The sequence below is a fragment of the Penicillium mononematosum genome (assembly GCF_028829835.1).
Source record: "Penicillium mononematosum strain IBT 11891 chromosome Unknown utg000002l:1.0-8112719.0:1.0-8118358.0, whole genome shotgun sequence".
Classification (NCBI taxonomy): Eukaryota; Fungi; Ascomycota; class Eurotiomycetes; order Eurotiales; family Aspergillaceae; genus Penicillium; species Penicillium mononematosum.
In genome coordinates, this window is record NW_026643272.1 from 6,299,235 (window position 1) to 6,324,739 (window position 25,505).

At 49.3% G+C, this 25,505-nt stretch overlaps 10 protein-coding genes across 10 annotated transcripts; 6 read left to right on the forward strand and 4 right to left on the reverse strand.

The window, feature by feature from the left end:
- Nucleotides 1-389: 389 nt before the first annotated feature.
- On the forward strand, nt 390-1,413 carry N7519_004182 (RraA family protein; the record flags this gene model as incomplete). The annotated part of the gene is made up of 5 exons (XM_057290958.1): nt 390-446; nt 502-577; nt 648-997; nt 1,063-1,161; nt 1,246-1,413. 5 exons carry the CDS (start codon nt 390-392, stop codon nt 1,411-1,413), a joined length of 750 nt encoding a protein of 249 aa, XP_057152160.1.
- A 283-nt stretch (nt 1,414-1,696) lies between these two features.
- On the reverse strand, nt 1,697-3,322 carry N7519_004183 (3-ketoacyl-coA thiolase peroxisomal A precursor; the record flags this gene model as incomplete). The annotated part of the gene is given in 4 exon segments (XM_057290959.1): nt 1,697-2,368; nt 2,388-2,496; nt 2,557-3,007; nt 3,121-3,322. 4 exon segments carry the CDS (start codon nt 3,320-3,322, stop codon nt 1,697-1,699), a joined length of 1,434 nt encoding a protein of 477 aa, XP_057152161.1.
- A 508-nt stretch (nt 3,323-3,830) lies between these two features.
- N7519_004184 (YdcF family protein) lies at nt 3,831-4,634 on the forward strand (the record flags this gene model as incomplete). The annotated part of the gene is made up of 1 exon (XM_057290960.1): nt 3,831-4,634. One exon carries the CDS (start codon nt 3,831-3,833, stop codon nt 4,632-4,634), a length of 804 nt encoding a protein of 267 aa, XP_057152162.1.
- Nucleotides 4,635-5,961: 1,327 nt separating this feature from the next.
- Nucleotides 5,962-6,229, forward strand: N7519_004185 (uncharacterized protein; the record flags this gene model as incomplete). The annotated part of the gene is made up of 2 exons (XM_057290961.1): nt 5,962-5,983; nt 6,060-6,229. 2 exons carry the CDS (start codon nt 5,962-5,964, stop codon nt 6,227-6,229), a joined length of 192 nt encoding a protein of 63 aa, XP_057152163.1.
- A 496-nt stretch (nt 6,230-6,725) lies between these two features.
- Nucleotides 6,726-7,577, forward strand: N7519_004186 (uncharacterized protein; the record flags this gene model as incomplete). Its single annotated transcript, XM_057290962.1, has 3 exons — nt 6,726-7,233; nt 7,344-7,405; nt 7,470-7,577. The coding sequence occupies 3 exons, from the start codon at nt 6,726-6,728 to the stop codon at nt 7,575-7,577; spliced, it is 678 nt and encodes a 225-aa protein (XP_057152164.1).
- A 550-nt stretch (nt 7,578-8,127) lies between these two features.
- Nucleotides 8,128-10,823, reverse strand: N7519_004187 (uncharacterized protein; the record flags this gene model as incomplete). Its single annotated transcript, XM_057290963.1, has 3 exons — nt 8,128-9,094; nt 9,145-9,719; nt 9,777-10,823. The coding sequence occupies 3 exons, from the start codon at nt 10,821-10,823 to the stop codon at nt 8,128-8,130; spliced, it is 2,589 nt and encodes an 862-aa protein (XP_057152165.1).
- Nucleotides 10,824-12,089: 1,266 nt separating this feature from the next.
- On the forward strand, nt 12,090-13,940 carry N7519_004188 (uncharacterized protein; the record flags this gene model as incomplete). Its single annotated transcript, XM_057290964.1, has 4 exons — nt 12,090-12,731; nt 12,789-12,929; nt 12,982-13,061; nt 13,124-13,940. The coding sequence occupies 4 exons, from the start codon at nt 12,090-12,092 to the stop codon at nt 13,938-13,940; spliced, it is 1,680 nt and encodes a 559-aa protein (XP_057152166.1).
- A 286-nt stretch (nt 13,941-14,226) lies between these two features.
- Nucleotides 14,227-14,947, reverse strand: N7519_004189 (putative SNF7 family protein (Cta1); the record flags this gene model as incomplete). Its single annotated transcript, XM_057290965.1, has 2 exons — nt 14,227-14,811; nt 14,882-14,947. The coding sequence occupies 2 exons, from the start codon at nt 14,945-14,947 to the stop codon at nt 14,227-14,229; spliced, it is 651 nt and encodes a 216-aa protein (XP_057152167.1).
- A 1,675-nt stretch (nt 14,948-16,622) lies between these two features.
- On the reverse strand, nt 16,623-17,639 carry N7519_004190 (uncharacterized protein; the record flags this gene model as incomplete). Its single annotated transcript, XM_057290966.1, has 1 exon — nt 16,623-17,639. The coding sequence occupies one exon, from the start codon at nt 17,637-17,639 to the stop codon at nt 16,623-16,625; it is 1,017 nt and encodes a 338-aa protein (XP_057152168.1).
- Nucleotides 17,640-21,394: 3,755 nt separating this feature from the next.
- N7519_004191 (SAPS family protein) lies at nt 21,395-25,304 on the forward strand (the record flags this gene model as incomplete). Its single annotated transcript, XM_057290967.1, has 3 exons — nt 21,395-23,422; nt 23,473-24,147; nt 24,630-25,304. 3 exons carry the CDS (start codon nt 21,395-21,397, stop codon nt 25,302-25,304), a joined length of 3,378 nt encoding a protein of 1,125 aa, XP_057152169.1.
- Nucleotides 25,305-25,505: the final 201 nt, after the last annotated feature.

The window sequence follows — 25,505 nt, forward strand, 5'->3', positions numbered from 1 at the left end:
AAGCTGTGCGAGTTGTGCATGCGGGAGATATTATCCATCACCTCGGCTATGACCCTCGTGAGGAACAGTCTTACATTCCAGGCATAATAGTCAATTTTGTACATGAAATGTAGTAAATATAGATTCTAATTATAGCCAGTGTCACAATATCTCAAACTAAGCAATAACCTTGTGAAATGTGCCTTGAAACACTCCGAGTTATAGATCTCCGATGATGTAGTATTCATCCGATATCCGGACCTACGGACATGTGCTTCGACTGATCAGCGAATGGATCTTTGGGTTCAGCACGTTCCTCTATTACTTCTTGTCTAAATTCTACTTTGTACAGTCCAACTATCTATACAATTGAACAGCATATTACCCCTCGTGAACCCCGCATCTGAACAATGACTACACTAAACGAGCAACTTGCGACATTGATTGAGAACTTCTCACCCTGCGATGTATGCCAACATAAGCCATCGAACCACTAAGTACATCTAACATTCTAATTCCCAGGTATCAGACGCCCTCATCAAATTACAAAAGACGCCCGAGGGCAGCACAGCAAGAGCAGGCTACCTCGCAGATCTAGGTAGGCCACCAACATCTCACCAAAGCCTCTATCTATATCTTCAATAATCCCACTCACACACATCCACCAGTACCATTTTCCCCCACAACAGGACGAAATGAATCAATGCCCAGGATTGCGGCGCCGGCAACAACATTCAAATTTCTAGCCAAAGACGCCAGCCCACCATCAATCGCGACAGAAAACCCCCAGAAGCACGGTTTCCCGCCGGGTAAGCACTGGGTAGACCACGTCGGCGAATTCCAAGCGTCAGATCCTTCTGGCGCGGGATCCGTTGTCGTCATTGAGCAGCCTGAGAACCAGCACTGTGCCGTGACGGGCGGGATCATGGCGACCCGGATGAAAGCCCTCGGGATCAAAGCCACGGTTGTGGGTGGTCGGGTCAGGGACTTGAAGGAATTGAAAGCTACTGGGTTTCCGGTTTGTCTTGGTTTCTCATGGTTTTGTTCGTTCGTGTTACTGATTGCTTTTCCGGCTGATGGTAGATCTGGGCTCGTGCTACTTCTACTGTTGGCACTAATGCCGAGGCTAAGGCTGGTGCTCGTGATGTCCCAATCTCGATTGGGGGTGTTACTGTTTCGCCTGTGAGTTCTAGCTGCTGTGCTGTTCGCTGATTGCTTTTTGCTTCTTGGTCGAGTTCAGGATCTAATCATTGCAATGCATTATAGGGAGACATTATCTTCTGTGATCCCTTGGAAGGGGTAGTGGCCATTCCTCGTGAGCTGCTTGGTCAGGTTCTTGAGCTGATGCCTAAACTGACCGCAATGGATGACAAGGCCAGGGAGGCTGTTGCGCAGGGAATGAGTGTCACTGATGCTTTTAAGAAATTCCGCTGATAGCCTACTCTTCCAGCCAAATGTATATACATACAACAGAATTATATAGTGGGTGATGAAACTGGGAAGACCTGGACCAGGCTCAGAGAATCACCTGTACGGAGTCTACAGCGATACTGCTATCAAATACGGAGCAGACATGTACACAGACATATATATGCAGTTCTAATCTTTTGGTATTCGAAGTATTCAATACATAACGAGAAATCTGTGTATATGAAATAGAAAAAAGGGGCTAAAAAGCCAAATCGCTGTGCAAATATACAATCCAAACATGTTTCGTTTACTCCGACACCCAGACAGCGGCCATACCCATACCGGTACCGACACACATGCTGGTGACGCCAATCTTCTTGTTTGTGCGCTTGAGCTCAGTGAATAAAGTGCTGACCTGGCGGGCACCAGTGCAGCCAAGAGGGTGACCGAAAGCAATAGCACCACCCTTGGGGTTAACCTTCTCGGCAGGGATGCCGAGTTCATTAACACACCAGACACACTGGGAAGCGAAAGCCTCGTTGATCTCGTAAATGTCGACGTCATCCTTGGTGATGCCGGCCTTCTCGAGTGCAACGGGGATAGCCTTCCAGGGGCCGACGCCCATGAGCAGGGGCTTCACGCCGACGACGCTGGCAGTGACGTACTTGCCAAGGATTTTCTGGCCCAGACGCTCGGCGGTGGACCGCTTCATGAGGAGGACGGCGGCGGCACCGTCGGAGATCTGGGAGGCGTTACCGGCGTGGATGGAGCCGTCCTTGGCAAAGGCGGGCTTGATCTTGCCAAGCGACTCGGCGGTGATACCCTGGCGGATGCCGTCGTCGGCCTTCACGGTGATGGTCTTCTCCTCGCCAGTCTTGGGGTCGGTCCACTTCACGTCAGAGAGGGGCGATCTCCTCGTTGAAGAGACCGGCCTTCTGGGCGGCAACAGCCTTCTGGTATGATTGAGCGGCGAAGGAGTCTTGGGAAGCACGGGTCACGCCACGGTCCTTGGCCATGTTCTCGGACAGCACACCCATGGGAACCTTGCAGTTTGCGGACTCAGGGTGGCTCTCCAGGAGGTCGGAGAACTCGGTCACGGCACCGGGTCTGTATCAAGTTGTTAGTCATATTATTATTGAACGAAGGAATATGTGGCCTGGAACATACCCGTACTGAGAGGACATGCTCTCAACACCGGCACCGATGCCGACATCGATCATGCCAGACTGAATGGCGTTGGCAATATCAGCAATAGCCTGGAGACCACTAGAGCATTGACGGTTCAAGCTCTTCACAGCGGTGCTCTCGGGGAAACCAGCCACGAGAGCGGCGGCACGGAACTCAGTGGCACCACCACCGGGGGCAAGGACGGAGCCGACGGCAATGTCCTGGACAGTGCTGGGGTCAACACCGCTCTTGTTTAGAACAGCCTTAAAGACACCGGCAAGCAGGTCAGCGCCAGCGGTATCCTTGAAGCCACCCTTACCACCCTTGGTGAGGGCTGTGCGCAGGGCACATGTCACGACAATGTCATCGGGGTGCTTCTCGGTGATAGCGGCGGCTCCCTTCTTGCCACCAGGGCCGAAGTGGGAGGAAACCTGGCTAAGACGTTGCTGGGCTATAGATGGAATTAGTATGCTGTTTCTGTTTCGATCAACTCGCAACAAGCCACCAGAGAGCCAGTATTCTGTTGAATACATGGCCATGGGCTGTCACATGCACATCACTCACCGTTAGACATGACGTCAATGTGTGATGGAGGTATAGGAGAGGGATGAGGATGAAGAACAGGGCAAAAGTGAGGATAAGAAAGTAGGCCAAATATCCGGGGAAGCGGTGGTTTATAAATCAGGGCCGTGGAATCGGTGGTATTTCCCCCTTTGGACGGCCGTAGCTGGCCGCTGTCGCATTCTGAGAAAGTACCGAGGTCCATTTGGCCGCATCATTGTTGACCCGGGGCAGTCACGGGATCTCCGAGTGGTGGATCATGGGGCATGTGAAATTGTATATCACATGCAGACGTCTTTACGACGTCATGTAAGAAGATCAGCTCGGCATTGGGAGTGTTCATAACTCCATATGTTTTCAGGTGCTATATGCACAAACATCATATGCAAACATCATATGTCGGAGCCTATCTCAACATAATATCGATATGTGAAATTAGAACAGCTGAATAGTTAGTCTTTAACTACTGAGATATGGTTCATGGATCAAGAAAAGGGAAATTTCACCATCACATCCTCTGATAGCTCAGCTGGAAGAGCGCAAGACTGTAATTGATCTTCTCTTCGGAGAACCTGTTATCTTGAGGTCCCTGGTTCGATCCCGGGTCAGAGGATTTTTTTATTTTTTTTCTCATGTACTTTTTGTGTCACTTCAAAAGACTTACCTGTCTGGTGGTGGTCTGTCTTCCCGACGAACTACTTTGAACCAACGCAATGACCGCAAATTCCTATATGGTCGATGATATCAACCTCTTGTCTAAATTTCTCAGCGATAATCAACTGCCCGATCTCTCCACCACATCCCCAGTCGACTGCATTGTCATATGCGCCTCAGCCGTTCTCCACAGTGCCGAGGTCCTCTTCAAGACTCTTCAGCAAAAGCCATCTCTTACCAAAGCTCTCGTACTGTGCGGCGGCATCGGGCACTCAACTGAGCTCCTTTACCATGCAGTGAAATCTCATCCAGTCTTCTCACGGATCGCCCATGAGGTCCAAGGTCTCCCTGAAGCCAAGGTTCTCGAACGAATTCTCAATGAGTTCTTCGATCGATCTCTCATCACCAAAGAAGGATGTCAGGTTCTGCTTGAACCCCGATCTACGAATTGCGGTCAGAATGCTTCATTCTCTCGCGAGGTCCTCGACGGAGCGGGGTTTCGAGCACCAGCCACTTGCATTGTCATTCAGGATCCCACGATGATGCTCAGGACCAGGGCATCGTTTGAGAAGGCTTACGAGGACATCGAATCTCCGGTCTCGGTTATTAGTTGCCCGGTGTTTGTGCCGCAGGTGCAATTGTCCCGTAACGGGGTCATTGAGTATTCAGACGCATCGCCACCGTCAGAGTTGTGGTCGCAAAATCGGTTTCTGGAGCTGATTATGGGCGAGATACCGAGGTTGAGGGATGATAAAGATGGCTATGGTCCTCGGGGGCGTGGCTTCATTGCTCACGTGGATGTTCCAAGCGATGTTGAGACAGCTTGGTCTCGACTTCAAGTGGTGACTCTGAGCTCTAGATAGGGATATGGAGGTACCGAGAAGGCAGACAGAGACTTGTATGTCATTGAGAGCTACATATTCGACTGCGAGTCTGGGGACCGAGGCATCAATATGCAGGTCCCGTCCGTACGCACCTGCAATGCAAATACGGTACATACAACCCCACTGCAATATGTAGCATAACTTACGAGTTTTAGAGTGGACTTCCGGGTTGTTTCAAATATCCTTTTCAAGGAGACAAAAACAGAAAACCGGGAAAGAAATAAAAAATGATCCCCTGACCCGGGATCGAACCAGGGACCTCAAGATAACAGGTTCTCCGAAGAGAAGATCAATTACAGTCTTGCGCTCTTCCAGCTGAGCTATCAGGGGATTTGATTGGTTGCTTCGCACATTTAAGTATTATGAAGCAGTCCTGCCAGACCTACATACGTACATGTGTATGTAGCTCCTACCAAGCGGTGTCCACTTCGAATCACAACCTTGAAATACTGATTTCTTGTCAAAAATAATATCCTTTTAACAGTATGGACTGGTTACTTGGTCGACACGGGAGTATCAAGATAATCCGGCGATAAACCACCCCTCTAACGCAGCTTGATTTGAAGCGCCAACGTCCGCAAGTGGTACCGGTGTTGCTGTGTATAAACACCCACAAGCCAATGATCTCACCCCTCGGAGTGAAGAACGACATGTGGTGTTGATTTAAGCTGCAGTATTGCGAAGGCTGAGCTTCTGCTTATCATTGGCCTCGGTGTTCATGCCATTCACGCTATTCTTGCCCATTCTGGGTACTGACTCGGAGAGCTACCTGGAGTCTCAGCAGTTTCGCGCAGCTTTCGTCATCCAACATGTACAGCAGATTGTGCGACCCACTTCGACATAGTGTCCACCAGCGCGCTCAATCAGATTCTGCATTCAGGTACTTCTGGTGTCACTGTCCGGGCCGGGGAATCTATACCAGGGCTTTGTAGGATTGTCTGACGAAACCCACTGACAGAAGTTGTTGAGTTTGAAATAAGTATATGGAGTTTCGATGGCTGTCTGTTTCTTCGCGTGCCTATGGCTCAGTGCAGCCACAGTCCACGTACCCTGGTGGAACCCTACGAACTAGAGTGACAGAGTATATATTCCCTAGAGCTTTACCACGCATTCCAACTTACTCTAGCAGAGTGACAACTTTTCTTTGGGGGTTGGACCATGAACTTCGCTGGTATCCAATGGCACTAGTCTACCTAAGAAGCAGGCCTCTGCGGGTTGAAACCTTAGATATGGGGCCGTGTCTGGTGGGATGTCAGTGGCCGTTAAATCTAAAATCAAATTGACATGTAGTGGTATATCCGCTATCATGTCTTTAACATTGGGCTCTAGTGAGTCGATGCCATCCCTATTCCCTGTCTCGTTTTGGCTTTGTGGACGGTATAACACATGTAAGTACCTAGGTAGTATCTCTGGCGTGCGAGTCTACCCAGCTGTTCAGGCCTTCCGGATTCGGAGGGAGAAACAAAGAATTCGAGCTGTGCCCCGGGTTCCAATCCACTGGGGATACAGAATGGACTGGACATTGGTCAGATTGGTCACCGAAAGCTTTGGAGAACGCCAGCCGGCCGCGTTGATGTATATATTTCGCACGGGGTGTGGATCCGCACCTATATGTTCCCCACGACTTACAACCACATATATGCAAAAATCCATGCCCAATCCGTTACCTTCAAGTAATATATCAGCGGTAGGAAAAATAGAAAACAGTTATATTGGAGAGAGGGAACGTTCTTAAATTAAAACTGTCCTAGTTACTCTACACTAGTTAGTGTCAATAAATAGACAAAAGAAATAAAAAAAATCCTCTGACCCGGGATCGAACCAGGGACCTCAAGATAACAAGCTCTCCGAAGAGAGAGTCAATTACAGTCTTGCGCTCTTCCAGCTGAGCTATCAGAGGAATTATTGGAGTATTTTGCAGGTTTAGGAATTGTAAGCAACTTCACTTACCAAACAAGGAAAGCATCTCGTCTTCATGGATATTCCCTCCCACCTGAGCAGAACCACCAGCCAATATATACAGAGCTCTCCCAACAACCAAACAACCAAACGAAGCAGACACACACACCCATGATCCGACGCGCCCTAACCGCCGCCTCATCAGCGCGCACATCACCCAGCACACTATCAAGCGCCTCATCCTGCAAGCTACAACTCACCCGTCCGTCATGGCACCTTGTACGCACACCCAAGCAAACCAGAATCCAAACGCCTCTGGAGATCTCCAAGCCAAAAACCCGGCAAAAACTAACAACAAACCTCTACCAACAGAACCCCAGCACGCCCCGCCTCTTCACCACGACCCCGTCCACAGCCTTCAAAGCCTCACCACCAACAAAAGACCCCTCACCATTCCGTCTCTCCGCAAACAAACCCGACTCCTCCCCACCGCCCTCATTCGAAGATGTCTATTACAGCCCCTACCAGCCAAAGCGCCAATGGCCACCGGATATGTCGAAGTTGTCACCGAAACACCAGTTCCGGCTTGAGCGCAAGTACCGTCGTCGTGCGGCGCTGAAGTATGCGCGGCCGAAGTTTACGAAGGCTGTTACACTGGGACAGTGGGTTATTATTGGATGTGAGTTTTTGTTCAGATTGAGGGTTTGCGTTGGTACTGGGGACGGATTGTGTAGACTTGTGGATAATGTGCATGGATTCCGAGGATGGATGCTGACTTTTTATGCATAGTTGTTATTGTCTACTCTGTGCTGTTTATGGAGTGGGAGACGGAGGATACGGTGTTCCATGTGGTAAGTGCTTTCTCTTGGGAATCATGCTTGTTTGTATCTTGGCTAACATGATTTCAACTAATAGATTCGGGAGAAATTCTTTGCTGGTGTTGGGGCTATGTTCTCCAGCGCACCGCCTCCTGGTCCGAGAAGGGTTCAGAAGGACAATGCGGCGTCTGAGGAGAGCTCGTAGTCGAGTCATATTTGTGTCTGATATCATCATTTTGTACAATATTCAACTAGATTCCCTACTTGCATCTGCAGCCTACTAGAAAATCTCAAAATTCAATAAAACAACTGTCGATTCATTCAATTCTCATATCTGTTCATAGGTCATTTGTCATGAAGAAATCCTGTCGGAAGAACAGGCGTTGCTGTACCATGGAGAGAAGGAAAAAGAGACAGGAAATATCAACAGTCTCTTTCTCGCTTTCTGCTCCGTCGCCTGTGCCAATATTTGGCTTCGTTACATCATGTCCGCAGGACTTCTCTTGGACAATGAAATGCAGTCAACATGCCAATAACACCAAGAATGCCAACGCCTGTCAGAGATAACAGGCCACCAATAAACTCCAAAGGTCAAGTAAACAAAAAATTCCAACAAAATACGTTGGGGTGGGGCTGAGGACCAGCCCTAACGCCGAGTCATGATAATGTGAAACCCAAAGAAGAAGATAGGAAATAAAGACAAGAGAGGAATGGGAAATTCGTTAGATCGAACCGGGGGGTTGCGCACCCGGTTCTTAAAGCCAGCTGCGCAGGTCGCTCGACGGGGTAGTCGGACCAGCAGCTGGACGGTTGTCCGAGAAGTCTAGAGCAAGCTCCAGCCTAGGCGGCCGCTCGTCGACCAGGCCTTTTCTAGGACTACCTGGCGCGGACTTCTTAGGGGATTTGGTGGGCGAGCCGGGTTCGCCTGCCCGGGGTGGGCCTTCGCGCACAAAGGTATAAGGCCAGCCATCATCGGCTGCTGCTGCGACCCAGGTTCGCAGGCAATCATGCACAGAAGAATAGAACTTCTCCTTGCAAGTACGCAGACTACCACCCATGACTTTCTCAAAACCAGAGGCACGGAGCTCATCACGAAGTTGGTTTCGCTCATCAGGGGTAGGCAGCATGGCAATCAAGCCGTTCACAAGATCGAGATGTGCCGCAAGGTAGTTGGTCGCATCCCATTCAACACCGCCAACGTATGGGGCAGCCGGAACAGGAGGACGAGGGACTGGGAAGTGACGCTCGTTGTAGGGACGGGTGTCTACTGGTGTCTTTTCACCGAAAAGGTCCTCCGACTTGGGGAGGGGAACCACATTCAGGTGATGAAGGAAAATCCAGAAGACCTCCTTGGTCACGTTGGTGATCTCCTTACACCACACCCGATAGGGTCGTGATTGGTAGATATTAGCAATGAAGGCCAGCGGCTGATTGTCCACTGGTGGCGCGGGGTCCTTCAAATAAGAAAGGATCTGCTTGGCGCGCTTGGACGCCTCTTCACCAGCAGGAGCAGTGGAGAGCTGCGTGAATAGCAGATTTGCGATGATCCCTCGAGTGGTGAACTCACTCGGGCCCTTCTTTTCCTCGTCAAAGAGCATATGCAGTAGAGCGGGGAAAAGCTCATGCTCGATAGCAGTGAGGTGTGCCAGGGCGGCAGATGTAGTGCAAAGAGCCTTCAGACAGAGCAATGCCTCGTGCAGAAGGGTGTCCTCATGGTCCTCGCTGTAGGAGGGGTTAGTTACTGGTCTGAATGGAGAAGACAGGATACATACCGCCAGGTCATCTTCATAATGCGGTAGAGAAGCTGCACAATCTCATCCATTCCTCCTTCAGCGATAAAGTCATTGACCCATTGGACAGTTTCGTTACGTAGGAGAAGACGTAGTTTGTGCATCTTCCCCACCTCAACCATCTCGGGCTTTTGGATCTCTCTCAGGTAATGCACAAAGTCGGAAGGATCCGCTGCGGTATCGACAGCGGCCGCATCAGCAAGTGATGCCGTTGAAACATTGGCTGAGAGGGTGGTGTAGACACCAACAGGCTGGGAAAGGTCCACAGACTTTGGCCGACGGCTTGATGCTTCACTATCCCGCCGCAACTTTTTGCCAGGTGACGAGGGGCCCTTGAAGGTGAATCCGCGGCTCCTAGATCGTGATCGAGATCCTTTGCGATCCTGAGGTTGGGTCTCTTCCTTGGATTCTTTGCCGCGTCCTCGACGACTATCACCGGTTCCCCCGCTGAGAGGAGTGATGTTCTCCGTCCGATCTTTCTGGATAAAATCAGCCTTGATATTAGTGTCGAGTGAGCGCATCTTGTCTCTCATATTATGAGGAATATTCCTCGCATCCTTGAGATAGGTTAGCCTTGCCATTCAGATTATTTGTATGATGTATGGTCAACATACGAGCAGCTTCTCGAACTCGCTTTCCAGATCCTTGGAGTTGAGATGCTGATGAACTTCAGCATCTCGCTCCTTTGCATTGAATGCAGAGATAGCAGCCTGTACACGGGAAAGTCGCTTGGGCTCTTCCTTTGCCATGGTAGGTGGGGATGTTTTTCGTGGACTCGGTGGCCCTCTGCTCTTAGAAGAAGCACTGCCAGATCGCCCAACAGGGTCGCTCTCTCCCGAAGATGCGCGCTGCAGCCCAAGAATATCCTTCACTTTGCGGTTTCCTGCCATGATGTCTGACTTGGGGCGAGGCTTGGGGTCATTCGATTTGCCAAGGGAGGGTTGGTGGTAGTCGTAGAAGTTGCGTTGCTGGCTTGGCCCGTAGCCCTTGGGTGTATAGAGAGAGACTTCGTCCGCCACAGTTCGCCTCATGTCGGCGGTGGAGTTTGGCCTCGATCGACCAGTAGGCTCTTTATGAACCGAGGCCGAGTCCTGCGACCAGACTGGGGATGAGATTGGGGATGGCATGTGGTCGATAAGGTCAGTAGGGCTGCGGTTTTCCTTATCCCGGCTCTGCTTTGAGCCGTCCTTTCTTCCCCGCTGGGACCTTTTGAGGATGGCCGAGAGACTGTTGGATGATTTGGCCTTTTTGGGCGACAGATCCTCACTTTGCTCGGGTGTATCCTCCGACCTACTATCCTTTCGCTCCATATAATTTCTCAGAGACTTCAATGAGACGGCACTCTTGGTCTTCTTATGCAGGGCACCTTTGTTTTCCTTGCTGCCCATCTTCGGCGCCATTCCATGGTCACCCGCATCACGATTGGGGACAATCTCACTGAGCGGGCGGTAGCCGGCAATGGAGCCAGGCTCCTCGCTGAATGGGAAAGGGATGTTCTCGGTTGGCCTGCTTCTCTGCACAGGCCGCGGGGCCACGGCATCGTCGGCGGATTGATTTCGTTTATGGGTTTTGGATGACATTATGGCCCGGAACATGGACTGTTTGGTAGGGGGTCGGTTCGCATCGTCAAAGATTTGGGGACCAGAGGTACTCGCAGCCATCGCTATCCTCTTTGACCAGCAACTAAGTACATTTTGTTAGCAGGTGAAGTAGATGGTGGAGGGGAACGGGTAGTTGCAGTTCGAACTCACGGGATCTGTGCAAACAAACGCAGAATAGAACAACAACGCAGTCACAAACAACAAGGGTGATAGTCGAGTACTATATCCCTTCAATCTCAACAAAGAACAAAAAAAGCGGGGAAGAAGATAGGGTTGGAAGGAAAAGAAAAGACCAAGATGGGCAAGCTGGGGAATTTGAAGAATCAACGGCTTCTTGCTGCCAACAGCAACCGTCATCGAGGATCAAGATGTTGATCCACTTGCCTCGACTTAGCGTATGAGACGATCCTTGGGGTTGGCTGGATTGAAGGTGGAGGAGTAAACAACGTGCGGGTAAAGAGGTTGCGAGGGGCAACGAAGTGGACTTGGCGGTGAACTTGGGGGGGTTTATTGGTGATTAGCGTTGGTACTTAGTGAAATGTGCCTATGAGAGCCAGACATGTCATATTGCATATTATTGCCTATTCATTTTGTTATTTTTAAGCATGCATATAGTCCTTGCATGGGGGTTTTTTTTGTTTGTTTGATTGTTATTGTTATTGTCATTGTTATTCATTGCTATACCTGTCATTCCTGAATCCGACTGGTTGTATATATATTGGATAGATCCTTGATTGACGATACATCTACTTTAAAATATAAAATGATATGAAAAAGCAATATCTACATTTCAATTATCTTATAAGATATAATTTGCAATTATCATCTTTGTTATTATTGAGCTAACTCACCTGTGCCGATGCCGGCAAGGTCCAATTGAAAATAAATACATCGTATTACATGTAGTTATGCCGATTCCTAAGCCACTCAAGATCTTCTGATCATATTTTATGCAGATCGTGCATATAAGTATCTGACCGTTGATTGTTTGAGTAAAATCCGATCTGTTTGCGACTTTCGGAGGAATTAAGGCAATCGAGTAGACCTCAGACCCAAACATAAAAAGACGTACGGAGTACAGAGTAAGAATGTAAAATGATAACAAGCGGGGAAGGATTTGGATAATGTGAGACAAGTCCGGGTTTATACGCGGGTTCCAGAGGGAATAACGAACATCGGGCAATTTCGGACTCTTACAGGATCCAAAGGTACCTGAATGTTTACCTCTCAAGAACTCAAGGCTTAAATTGAACGTGAACTCGTTGACATCCAGAGCCAAGCACAGCCAAGCACAGCCAAGCCTACATCCGAGCCAAGCCTGCAGCCATGAATTGCCCCTCGCGGACTGACGACACACTCGAAAACCCGAGCTGGAATCAAAGCCCACCACCCTTTAGCCCCGACACCACTACAAGGAATGATTTCAATGGCCTTGCCAATTCCAGAGTTCATCGCAGACATGCCAATTCTGCCAATGCAGCAGGAGATGATCCGTTGTCCATCGATGTCAGACCAAACAGTCAGCAAGATCGCGACCCCGGAAAGGAAAAGGTGCCAGGTGGCGATGTGATCGCTGCGGACTCGGGAGGTGATACACCCCCAAGGAGCAGCGGATCACCTCGCCACCCTTTTTATACCAGTTTGACGTCTTATTCTCTGCATTGCGCTCGAACTTTGGCTAAGTTCAGCCGTTTCATCGGCCCTGGTTTCCTTATCGCGGTTGCCTATATCGACCCCGGAAATTACGCTACCGATGTCGCAGCGGGTGCAGACTTCAAGTACGCCTTGTTGTTTATTGTTCTCCTTTCCAACTTATTTGCCATTCTTTTGCAGTCTCTATGCATCAAGTTGGGCTCTGTGACTGGTCTGAATCTGGCTGAAAACTGCCGAGAGCATCTTCCGAGATGGCTAGTGATTATCCTCTATATCATGGCCGAAGCGGCCATTATCGCAACTGACATTGCAGAGGTGAGTGTCGCATTTCGGTATGGAGATTTCTTATTGAAATACTGACAAATTTGAAAGGTGGTTGGATCGGCGATCGCGTTGAACTTACTGTTGAATATCCCCTTGGTAGCTGGTTGTGCTATCACATTGGTGGATGTTCTCTTCATTCTCATTTTCTACCGACCCAATGGGAAGATGTGGGGGGCTTCGACTGTTCGAGTTCTTTGTCATGGCTTTGGTGTTGGGTGTGGTTGTGTGCTTTTGCATCCAGCTCTCTCTCATAAAGGACCAGTCAGTTGGTGAAGTCTTCCGCGGTTATCTGCCATCTTCAGCCATTGTTCAATCGGAAGGGTAAGTCTGTAATCTGCCGTTTGGCTGCCTCCGCAAATATTTAGCTATTAACGCATCTTCAGTCTTTACCAAAGCTGTGGAATCCTCGGTGCCACCGTTATGCCACACTCCCTATTTCTTGGTAGCGGCGTGGTTCAATCCCGCCTCAAGGAATTCGACGTCAACTGTGGCTACGTGGAGACCTCTGTACCCCTAGGGAATGCCGAAGGCGAAGTAAAATATCGCCCATCGATTTATGCAATCCGCGGCTGCATGAAGTACTCCATCATCGAGTTGTCGCTGTCACTTTTCACCTTCGCCCTGTTTGTGAACAGTGCAATCCTAATTGTCGCGGGTGCTGCTCTCTATGATGTTCCTGGCGGAGACAATGCCGACCTATTCGGAATTCACAGCTTGCTCTCCAAGTCGATCGCACCAGCCGCCGGCTTAGTATTCGCTCTTGCCCTGTTACTGTCTGGTATCTCCGCTGGAATCGTCTGCACAATTGCTGGCCAAATGGTGAGCGAGGGGATGCTGAACTGGAGCATTCGACCATGGCTCCGAAGACTCATCACGCGCTCGATCAGTATCATTCCCAGTATCATCATTGCCGCGGCTGTTGGCAAGGAGGGCATTGACAGGACTTTGACTGCAAGTCAGGTTGCTTTGAGTGTTATTCTGCCATTTGTCTCAGCGCCACTTATCTGGTTCACTTGTCTCAATCGCTATATGACAGTTCGGACCGAAGAAGCTTCCGGACAAGAGGGTGAAGTTCATGTGGTGACAGTTCCGATGCGGAATAACTTACTCACTTCTGTGGTTGCGGTCCTTGTGTGGATTATCATCGTTGTGATGAATGTCGCCCTGCTGGTGCTGGTGGGAATGGGCAAAGCATCTTGATCCCTATGTGATCATCCTTTCCATAACACACACAGACACTTAAACACACGCACCTGGGACGGGAGGCCGCCAAGCACGTCCCTGATTATAGCGAAAACAGATCTACGGAGGTTAATAATATAGATGCTAATCGCTATGATATGACGCAGAATGAAATGAGAGCTTCAATGATATGAGCGTAGCTTATTGCAACTTAAAACAAAAACCCAATCAACTCCACTGCCTGCGCCTTGACATAGAAGAACACATAGTTGCCGCTAAACAAAAGCACGCTTTAACATTAGTCTTATCCAAGTCCGCCTGCGGCCTCCTTGACCTTATGCTCCTCCGGCGGCTCATCAATAAACTGCGGGAGAGCGACCTCATCCTGTAAGAAGCTCGGCATAGCACTCTCGCCCATGCTGCTCTCAAACATGGATTCCTCGCCCAGCGCCTCAAGCTCCGCATCCAACTCGGCCTCATCAACATCCTCAGGGACATCATAGGCTCGAGAGATACTTTCTTGAATCTCATTCCCGACCTCCATCAGATCCGCCATCTCGTCCTGCATCTGCTCGATCTTATCCACGTCGACCTTGCCATACTGCTTCTTGAGCTCCTTGGTCGTGGTCTTCATCGCGTCCACCGTCGTCATCACATTCTTCAAATTATCCTGCATCATGCCCGCCTGCTCCATGTTCCATGATTGTTGGGAGAGCTGGTCTCGCTGCGCCTCGTATTGTTTTCGTCGCTGAAGGACCTTGAGCGCTTTCTGTCGGAGGGCATTCTTGCCCGGCCCGTCGCGCATCTTGGCCATCTTGGTTTGGTATGTGGAGAGTTCGGAGTTGAGCGCTGCTAGCTTCACATCTATGCTGGAAACTCGGGTGTCGACCTGTTGTTTGGTTAGTGGGGTATCTTGAAGGGCGGGGGTGTCTTGGGCCAGGCTTGTGCGGGCATCGTACATTGTTAATAGCACCTTCAAGAGTCGGCTTGGGGCCTGTACTCTTTGTTCCAAATAGTCGATTCATGATGGTGGTTTGGGTGGAGTGGTTATTATTGAAAGGTGAAGGTGAGGGCGAATAGGCAGCGGACTTGCGAGCGATTCCGGACCACGCGTGGCCAGTGCTCAATAAAACTGCGATCGGTGGGCCGAGATGGTAATTTACCAATAGTTGGACAGAGCACTTCTGATGAAAGCTGGTAGATTATAGAATATAATAAAGGACGAGTCTTGATTGTTTCCTATATACACAAGTGCATACGTGTATGTACGTAGGTACCGGATTTCCGTCCATTTCTTGGCTTTCCCTTTCCGTTTTGGTCCTCAGGTCTTGCCGCTTTTGCCTCCCCAAGTAAAGCTGGGCACGACCATTTATTATATAAGCTTACTGATCTGCCAGGAGGTGCCCGATCCTCGGGAAGTCCCGAGGTCCCGAGGTGCCGAGACGCCCGGTACAACAGCTCGAGAACTCGTGGACCTTGGTTGCCCACATGAGGCATCACTTGAACTGGTGTCATTTGAGGTGCCTAGGCTCTGATTCTCCAGCTTGTCAAATTTGGCCATTACAGAAGAGACACTCCCTCCAGGGCACCTCTAGCTCTTCGGGGGTGCACGTGTTGTGTACGCACTCTTCTATCGAAGCATTGCATTATGATTGGGAGAGTACCAAAGTAAAATAAATAAAAAAGTCATCGCCCGGAGGCGATCCGGCAACTTGAGATCAAACGGCACTCAAGCTGAGGATGGACGGGGATCCAAGGGCAATGCGCCAAATGCCGCCAACGACAACCGCTAGGCCAAGTGCCCGCCCATCCATTCATCCACTTATGGCGGTGCCATTTATCATGTGAATTTTGGAAGCTTTAGGGTTGCTCCGCTCCCCACAGCGGGCCGATGCTTCCCTGTCTCCTACTTCACGTCTAGTTCATAGTGTACGCACACCGTTTCCTATTACATATATATGGCAGCCATACAATTATATAGTTTTGGAGCCATTTCCTTTGTCTTCTTCATATTTGGCTCTAACCATCTGGAGTTGGCCGTCCAGCTTTCTGCGTAATGAAGATGGAAGGAAAGGCAAGAGGCCCTCAATGGATGGAGGCTCGATATAAATTGATACAAGTCAATAAAAAGGTAGGTACTAGAGGACCAAAAATATGCAGGGAAATAAGAATGGGGATGGTAGAGATACCGAAAAGCGAGCTATGGAGGGTTCATAACCTTTATGGATAGGCTCGTGGTGAAAGACGTCGAAATATGCTGTGAATGCGAGATACACGGATAGATGCTAAAAGAATAGTCGTCAAGGCTATATGAAGATGAAAACCACAACCGTCTTTTTACATTCACTATGACTAGAAGGAGGAGGGCCATGAAATCTACCGAAGTTACCTCCCAGGAGAGGAAGTAGGGAAAACACAGAGAGAGATGGGAGGTTTAAAATTAAAGAAACTATCTCTCTAACTAGAATATCCAAGGTGGGAAGCCTGCCACACGCAATCTCTCACATGAGGCATCGCAACAGAAAGTAAAATGTGTAAACACAGCAAAGGAATGGACATACAAGGAAACAAATCGATAGTATCCTTGCACAATACAAGTGAGAAGAACCTCAATCCACATCCAGCTAATCGTACAGCTTAGCAAAAAAACATGGCCACAGATAATAGATCTATAGTTCCTGGCTAAGGCCCAAGCCCGCTTCAGTTCTTCTTCTTATCTTCGATGGTAACGACGCGCTCGCTCTTGAAGGTATCCTTCAGGAATTGCTGGGAGTTGTGCTTCCCATCCTTGATAAACTCGTCGTTCCAGGTCATCCAGAAGGCCCAGGGAATGTTGTCCTTTGCCTGGAGCTCAGCATCGGGGATGGTACCAACCTCGGCCAGCGCAAGGACTCTCTCACCCTTAGTGACATTTTGCAGAGCGTGGAACTTATCCGCGAGGACACCATGGTCGCCGGCCTCGGCATAGTGGTCAACGGTGGCAATATCGCACTTGTCGTTTCCGGGATACCACTTGGACTCGGCAGTGTTGCAGACCCAGACAATGTTGTGGATGTTGTGCACGCGGGTGATGCGGTCGTAGAGGATGTTCCAGAGCTTCTTGAAGGGAGCAGGGCCTTGAGCTCCCCACCAGAACCATCCACCCTCGGGCTCGTGAAGAGGGCGGAAGAGAACCGGAACGTCTGCATCCGCCAAACGCTTCAGCTGGGCCGCGATAGCATCGATATCACGGATCAATAGACGGTAGTCGGTTCCATTGCCGCGGTGGCCTGTCGAGTTTCCGCGGTAGCCAAGCGCATTGGCCAGATTGAAACAGGTTCCCTCGGTGTAGAAACCCTTGTACCACGGCTCTTTTTCGGTCTCGAGCAGACAGTTGGGGGCGTACCAGTGCCAGACAAGAGCATTGATGCCGCCTTCCTTGTCAAATTGGATGGCCTGCTCGACGGTCTGGCTCTTGCCTCCGTGGGCAACGGCAGAGGGCGAGTAATACATGAGGTCGGTGCCCAGGATGGCGGGAGTGGAACCAACGTTCTCCTTCACCCATTCTAGGCTGGACAGTTCCTGCTGACCAGAGATGTAGTGCGAGCCGTACTGAGACTGGACATACTTGAGAAGCTCCTTGGCTCGGGGAGTGGCGGCCTTGTCAATGTTGTCGTAGGACAACCCGGCGGCCAGCGTCGAGGCAAAAAGAGAAAAGAGCGAAAGTTTGGTGAACATGATGGAACACAAGAGCTAGAAAGAAGAAAGGAATGAATGAATGAATGAATGAATGACAGTTGAGTGTAGAGAATGTTGCACGAGGCATGTTCCTCTCTTATAAGTTTACCATGTCGCTGATCTTTCTACTTCATATGTACTAGACCCATGGAACCCTTGGACCCTTGGAATCAAGATGAAACGGTACTTTGATCCATTACGACATATGCCGGTTTCTTGATTAATCTTATCCACAGAACATCCTTTAGAAAGTAATATCGTTCTTGATGTCTTTGAACCCACCCCACCCTTGTGTTTCAAGCAGACGAACCTACCCTGTCCTGTACACTCGATGTTGGCCCACCTCTAATGGAGATTGTTCGGAGAATTATTACTCAGATGGGTACAATTGAGGCTGACCGGGGGATTATTACCTAGATAGGTCCAATCAAGGCGGGGCCCGGGGCTTGCCCGAGTTGCCTCTTCGGGTTTAGGCACGGCACGGTTAAAAGCTAAATACATATTTTATACAACGACAATCGACCAATATATCTTTACTGCGTGGCTTCTAATACCACTCCCTTCGTTATCAATTGCCAACAGGATTCATCATAATGTGCTGATAGGGTTTGACATAAAATGCTGATAGAATTCAGTCTGTATATAAGCGTAGTTCAGTGCACGGAGTAGTGGACTGGAGAGAAAGATTTTATATTTGATGTACGCGTCCTTTCGGTAGATGTCTTAAATCTTAATTTAACGCAACCCACAGTGCTATCGGTTTAAGAAGTTACATTGAGTTTAATTGTTCAATCAGTTTTAGCTTTAACCCCTTCGGTATAGCCCCATGTGGCATTTGTAATCTTGGAAGAGTAGGTCCTCTCTAGCATTGCGCCAACAGTGCTATCAAAGTTACCCGAAGGCTGATCTGCAGATCTGCAGGAACATACGATGGCATGAACGAAATCTGAAACAGAGGCTGGTCATCCATAAACCTATCCATCAATAAAACCAATCAAAATTACCTAAGCTGATAGGCCGACCTCAGTAGTTGTGTGACGACTTTGCATTTATCACTGCAAGGTGATATCAGTCGCAATTTGAGATAGGCAGAAGCTGGTGTGTTGTCAATCAAAGGCCCGGTGCTTTAGCACAATCAGTCGTCCGGTGAAGGAAGAAGTGAACATCGACAAAAAGATCGACTACAATACGATGCGGTCGCTACGCGGGTGGCGCCGTGCCCGTGTGATGGAGACCCTGGAATCCCGCGTGGCGTTTCTGGCAACGTCACTGTTGCTGTTGATGTCAGATATAACAAAAGTTAGTCGGCATCGCAGCGCAAGACAGACTCTGTATAGCAGGCTCGAGGGGTGGAAACATCTTGATGGAAGGTTGCAACGCAACTTAGTCGATGTTGATAAGAGTATGTCCGCTGTCTGAGAAAACGTTTTCTCTTGTGCTTGACTTTTTCTTGTACTTTCAGTGGAAGTGGGAAAGTGACTCCGTCTAGGGGCTGAATCTCCCTTTACTAACGAGGTGTACGTGTACCGTGGAAGCTTCACAGAGGAAAGATCAAGGATGTACTTTTGTAAGAGAGACCCTATTGCATCTTGTGGTCAATTTGATTTCATGTAGTCTTGTTAAGGTGATAAATAGGAGCTACCTATCTATTACAGTTTATCACATTCTTCCCGTCCACAACGCAAGGTAAAATGCCAGTCTTAAAACGGGCAAGGACGTCTGTGAAATAAGGGAAAATATGAGAGGGGTAATAGTGTGATTATCTTGTGGCAATAGTTCACCAAGTTCTTTTCTCTACATAAAGCTTTTCTACAATGTCGAAGTGGTCCTCGCGATTCTATCAACCCAATGGAAACGATATAATATTCGACGAAGTATGATATCTACCATATATGGAGGGCCAACTAAGAACTGCAATTAGACCCTTTCGCAAAATGCCTAGGAAGCGATCTGTTAGTCTCCCTCTTACTTTAGCCACTGTCAGAATATATATTTAGCGAAGTGGCTTTCAAACGCGTTATACAAGACAAGAAATGCTGGAATATTGATCCCTGTTACTACATTACCATATCAAGCTCGCCCTTTATATGACCTAGAATGTATCGTATGCTCGCCTTGGAATAGATTGCTCCAATATGGCAACATTTCTCCAATCGTTGGCCTACTTCGATGGCTAGAGCCTTTGGTATGAGCTTTTCCCTGCGGACTTAACGAAGCATCGCCCGATTGGCTTCGTGGACTAATTGCAGATGGAATTTTTTTCCCCCAGGTAACGATGAGAATCTCGAGTGAACAAGACCAATTGATATCTGAATTTTGGTGCCGCATAAATGTACGCATGAACGGACATCACCGCAGCCTACTCCGTATAAGAATTTGGATATGGATCATTACGTATGCGTTCATTTGCGTTGAAGGGTGGATTGTTTCAGTTATGTCACTTTTTCTCGCCCAGTTGTTCATGTCATAACTTGTGCAGCGGTTCTTTGAAAAAATATAAATGATTCTGCAAAGGAGACCAGAACCATCTACGAGTATACTCCTAGCAATATGTGACGCCTGAGGCCACAATATCCACGTGATCTTCAAGTACATTCAAAGTTTCAGTTCTCATGGTTTTTATACCTACGGGGTAGTTTTAGCCCAGTTTCACCTTAGTGGGGAGGTATTTGTTATGAAATTTCGCGAAAGTCATGCAGCGAAATCGTCAAATGATGCCCTATCCGCTGGAATCTAGATCCTTGTATTCCCGTGGCGGTTAACTTGGGCTACGACGTGAGACAGGACATTGAAAGTATTCGATACTTCACGTAGCACACAAATCTGGCGGGAACCGTCGTACCTAGTACCCACCATCCTTTCCATGCAGCTGACCCCATGATGAGATGAGATGGAAATTTAAAAGCACAGAAATAAATAAGACTAAAAAAAAAAAAGAACATAATAAGCATGTAATTCTTCTCAAAGTCCGATATATTTAAGGATCTTGTAGTTCATTCTTATCTTGGAGGCTTTTATCCCCGCGGTGATTACATACGTGTTTCCGCCCCTGCTTCTACAGGGCTCGTGGCCATCAGGGATCGGTAATCGATCAGCACAGCTTCCTCCGAAGCGGAACCTTTCTCTCTTCTCTCTTCAACTGCTTCCTTGATGGACAGGTGTTGAGCCCACATTCCTGTTATCTGTGTGTGTGCGTCTCGAGTCTGCTCATTTTGACTCTCCAACTCCACTCCCCATTTCTTCATCTTCCCCTCTCAAAACCCACAGGGAGGTTCGGATTTCTCTCTTTCTTCGTCATTCCCTCAGATTGAAGGTATGCTCTACCAAGGGCTTGGTCATCTTCTGATCCTACAAAGCCCCTGACTAGATCCTCTAACTCCGTCTGTTACCCGGTGAAGGCGGCCTGCTTCACGGGTACACATCATCGGGACTGCTGGTGATGTAAGCGTGTGGACGTGATTGCTAATATATTCTCTATTCATACAGCGCTAGATCGCTTCAATTTCCAATCGATTACTTCTCTAGCTCCTGTCATTTATCGGCCGTGACGGTCGAGCGTACCCCACTCGACCTGCGCGACCTGGTCTCTGTGTGTGGACACCACGCTTGGCTTGCCGGTGTATCGGCCTGTTGCGCAACCTCCTGCCCGATCTTTCGACCAACCCTTGTACCATAGACTGCTCCGTTACGACATCTCGGAGACGAACGAAACGAATCCATTTTATGAATCATTTCCCTCGGCTATATACTCCATCATGTTTTGGCGCTTCGGGGGATATGCGAATATCTCTACCATCGATACCCTGCTCGACAAACCCGATGTCACTCTTGAAGAACTCCTAGACGAGCCTGAAATCATTCAAGAACTGAAACAGCTTAATACGAAACTCATTGAATACCTGCGCGAGGATCATGTCTTGAAACGGCTTATGGACTATGTCACTGCACCGAGCTTGGTGAATGATGACGAAGAGAACGATGAAGATAACGCGAAAGATGCTTCGGAGAAGGACAAGGATGCTACCGCTTCCGCGGAGCAGGCGAACACAGACGAGGAGAAGGAAGGGGATCCGCTGAAGGATATTCTTGACCCGGATGACTTGGACAAAGTCGAGAAGAATCGTCTGAAGCATGCCTACATCGCTTGCGAGGTTCTCTCATCAGAGACCTGGTCCATCCTCGAATCTATGATGGCCAACCCTTCATACTTGCGAGACTTCTGGGGCTTCCTGCGACGACCACCACCACTTGATTCATTGCAGGCAAGCTACTTCACGAAAGTAAACGAGACTTTGCTTGATAAAAAGACCGAGGAGATGCTGGAGTTCCTCAAGACCCTCGATGGAATTGTCCCGGCATTGTTGCAGCATGTTGATAACCCGATGGTCATGGATCTTCTTCTGAAAATTATCAGCCTTGAGAAGGCAGAGGGTGGCCAGGGTACAGTCGACTGGCTCAAATCCCAGGATTTGATACCCAATCTCCTGTCTTTCTTGTCGCCCGATCGCCCGGCATCCGTTCAAACCTCGGCAGGTGACTTCCTGAAAGCGATCATAACTATATCTGCAAACGCAAGCCCGAATGATCAGTCATGTATTGGCCCTAACAGCCTGACGCGTCAGCTTGTCTCGAACCAGTGCGTACAGCAGCTCATCGATGCTATGCTCAAGGGCGGTAATCCTCTGACCGTGGGTGTGGGTATTGTCATCGAGGTAATTCGCAAGAACAATTCCGACTATGATCCGGAGTCCCTTGGTGGACCCGATACAATGCTCACCACTTACGACCCGATCTATCTTGGAACGTTGCTGCGTCTCTTTGCCAAACATATTCCCCAGTTCATGGCTCTCATTCAAAGTTCCCAACACACTATTCATGATGGAAATAAGCTCAAGACTGTTGAGCGAGGAAATTTGAACTCCGCATGGGGCGGGCAAATTGAGCCGCTCGGTTTCGACCGATTCAAGACGTGTGAATTGATGGCAGAACTTCTTCATTGCAGTAATATGGGCCTTCTGAATGAACCAGGCAGTGATGAGTACGTTAGGCAGAGGGATGAGGAGCGTGAGCGGTTGATCCGTGAAGGGGTTTTCAATTCGCACCAAGACGAGCATTCCGGAGTTGATTGTAATGATACCACGGCCGATTTCGCAAACGATTCAGCCTTCGGTTCTGGATCGCCAGAGGATATCAAGACCACAGAAGTGCCACACGCGGGCGAAGAAGAAGGGTTTGAGGATGTTGGTGCATCTGGTGATATAGTGGGTGCAAAAGCTGGTGCCGACACAACAACTACTGCGAACTCGCAGTCAACAGAGACGGCCAACGAAATTTCTCCGCCGGAAATTACAGCAGCAGAGCCAGCATCTTCTGAAGAAACCACAAACCCATCTGGAAGTTCTGTCGCACCCATTGACCCCTCGTCGCCTACTATCGGTCTCCCTGACCAAATTGGCGGCATGAACCTTGAAAATGAACAACCACAAGGCAAGCAGGAAAATCCCGGAAAGGACAGCCAGGAACCTGTGTCTTCTCTCTCTCAAGTTGTTCCAGCTCCTCTCTTCTCAAAGGACCAAGCATCGGAGTCAAACCCCGCCACTGCCGATCAATCGGAAGAAGCATCTAGTGTTACTGCACAGGCCGAGGAAACCAGCATTTTGAATGATGGAGGCGATGAGGATTCGGCCGAACAATACATCCAACTCGATACTGATGGGCGACCCGTGGTCGGTGATTACTTGAAGATTCAGTTTGTGGAGAACAAAGTGGTCCCAACAATCCTGGTTTGTATTTCTTTCGAAAAACGCTGAACACCTACGCTAACCATTGATAGGGCTTCTTCTTCCGTTTCCCATGGAATAACTTCCTTCACAACGTTGTGTACGATGTGATTCAACAAGTCTTTAATGGGCCCATGGAGCGTGGCTACAATCGGGCACTCGCAGTCAATGTATTTGACACCGGCCGGATCACTACCGCGATTGTCGAAGGACAAAAGCGCAGCGATGAGACCCAGCGGACCAAGCAAATCCGCCTCGGATATATGGGACATCTTACTCTTGTTGCGGAGGAAGTTGTCAAGTTCAGCGAGCGTCATCCGCCAGAGTTGCTTTCACGATCAGTTATGGAGAGCGTGTTGAATCCTGATTGGATTGAGTATGTCGAACAGACTTTGTCAGAGACTCGTGAGCGGGACAATGCCATTCTCGGCGGTGTTCGTCCTGATATGTCGGTTGGGTCTCGCCAGACTAGCCTTAACAACACCATCTCTGGCCAAGGCTTTTCTAACTCCAATGCTCTGGCGGACGCAGGGTTGAATGGAGGAATCGGCGGTTCAACCTTCCAGAGCTTTGACCTCGGCCAAGGAAGTGTTTCTGGTGGAGCATATGGTGGAGGTGGCACCTCCCTTCTGAGTGGCTTTGCCAGCTCAAGCGATGACGAGGACGAAGAAATGGAGGATCAGGACGACAGAGACTCTGGCAATGCCGATCAAGGCGACACTGACAATGTGGGTGGCCTCTTCCCGATTGACATAACGGTGCACGATTCTTAACCGACTTCGTGCATCCCCCATTATCTTTCCCCCACTTTCTTCTCCATTTCTTTCCCCAGATTTTTATCTTAATATCCTTCCATGTATCAAAAGCTATAGCGAGACGCGACGAGCCGTACTTCCAGGTAGAGTTGCTGGATCGCTAGCGCTTGTTCCACTTGCCGCGCATATTTGAAGTCTTTTGTCTGCCCTTGTGTTTTACATCCACTGTCCTCCCCTCCCTCTTTTATGTAATCTCTGTGGTACTGACCAAAACTGGTATTATGCCTGTTGGCTGATGTTCATTGCCGACGCCTTGCAACTTCCAGCCCAAAGAATCTCCCCTGTGTCACTTTTGTTCTGCACTGGGTTTCTTATGCACTTATCCCTTCCTCTCCCCTTCACAGGCCGTGGGCTGTCATATGTATTGTATCTTTGCTAACACGGCTTTCTAATAGGTGTTGACAAGTTCAGCTAGTCAACCTATTCCCATATTACCCCCACCACCTGCTCCATTGAGCCTCGGTCCATCCCGAGCACGCCGCCAATTAGCCGCGCGTCTCGCCGCCCAAAAGCAACAACCACCAGAGGGCGATGCAGAAGGCAGAGGTGCCGGAGGAAGTGAGGACCGAGAGTCAGACTGGCCGAGCAACCCATTCGTAATTGCAGGGGTCGATGATGATGCCGAGGGTGGCAGTTCTGCGTTCCCTAACAGTGACTTTGGTTCGGCCAATGCCAAACACTCACCTACCTTCCCAGAATCGGGATTCAGCCCCCCAGACTCGCTGTCGACCAACTCATCTGAAGATGAAGGTGATGGCCACGCAGAGTCCGTGAGGCGCCAGGTTCGTGTGCCCCTCGAAGTCGAGGACGACGACGACGATGAGATGGGCGAGATGGTCGGACCGAGTGGCATTGGCATGATGGACTCCGACGATGAAGAAGACGAGGCTATCATAAATGAATCTCTTGGTTACTCCAACCTTTCGGGCCCCGCCCGATACAGCAACTTCCGCCGATCCCGAGCCGTGAGCTCCCATTATGACGACGAGCAAAACGACAGCAGTGATGGCGAGGATGACGGGTTGGTGGAAATCGTGGTTCCTGGCCGCATGTCCTCGACATCAAACTAAACTTAGACTCTTTGCATTTGATTGCGTGGTCATGACGGTACATTCTGCCGGGAGAAACGGTGGGGGGTTTCTACGCGAGTCGTCGTCGCGGCATGGCGTTTGTATATACACTTTCCATCGATGGAGTAGCCATGGGGTTTTGCATTTATGGTCCTCAAGTTCTGCATGGAGAGCTTTTCTGATCTGATGTTTTATTTGTCT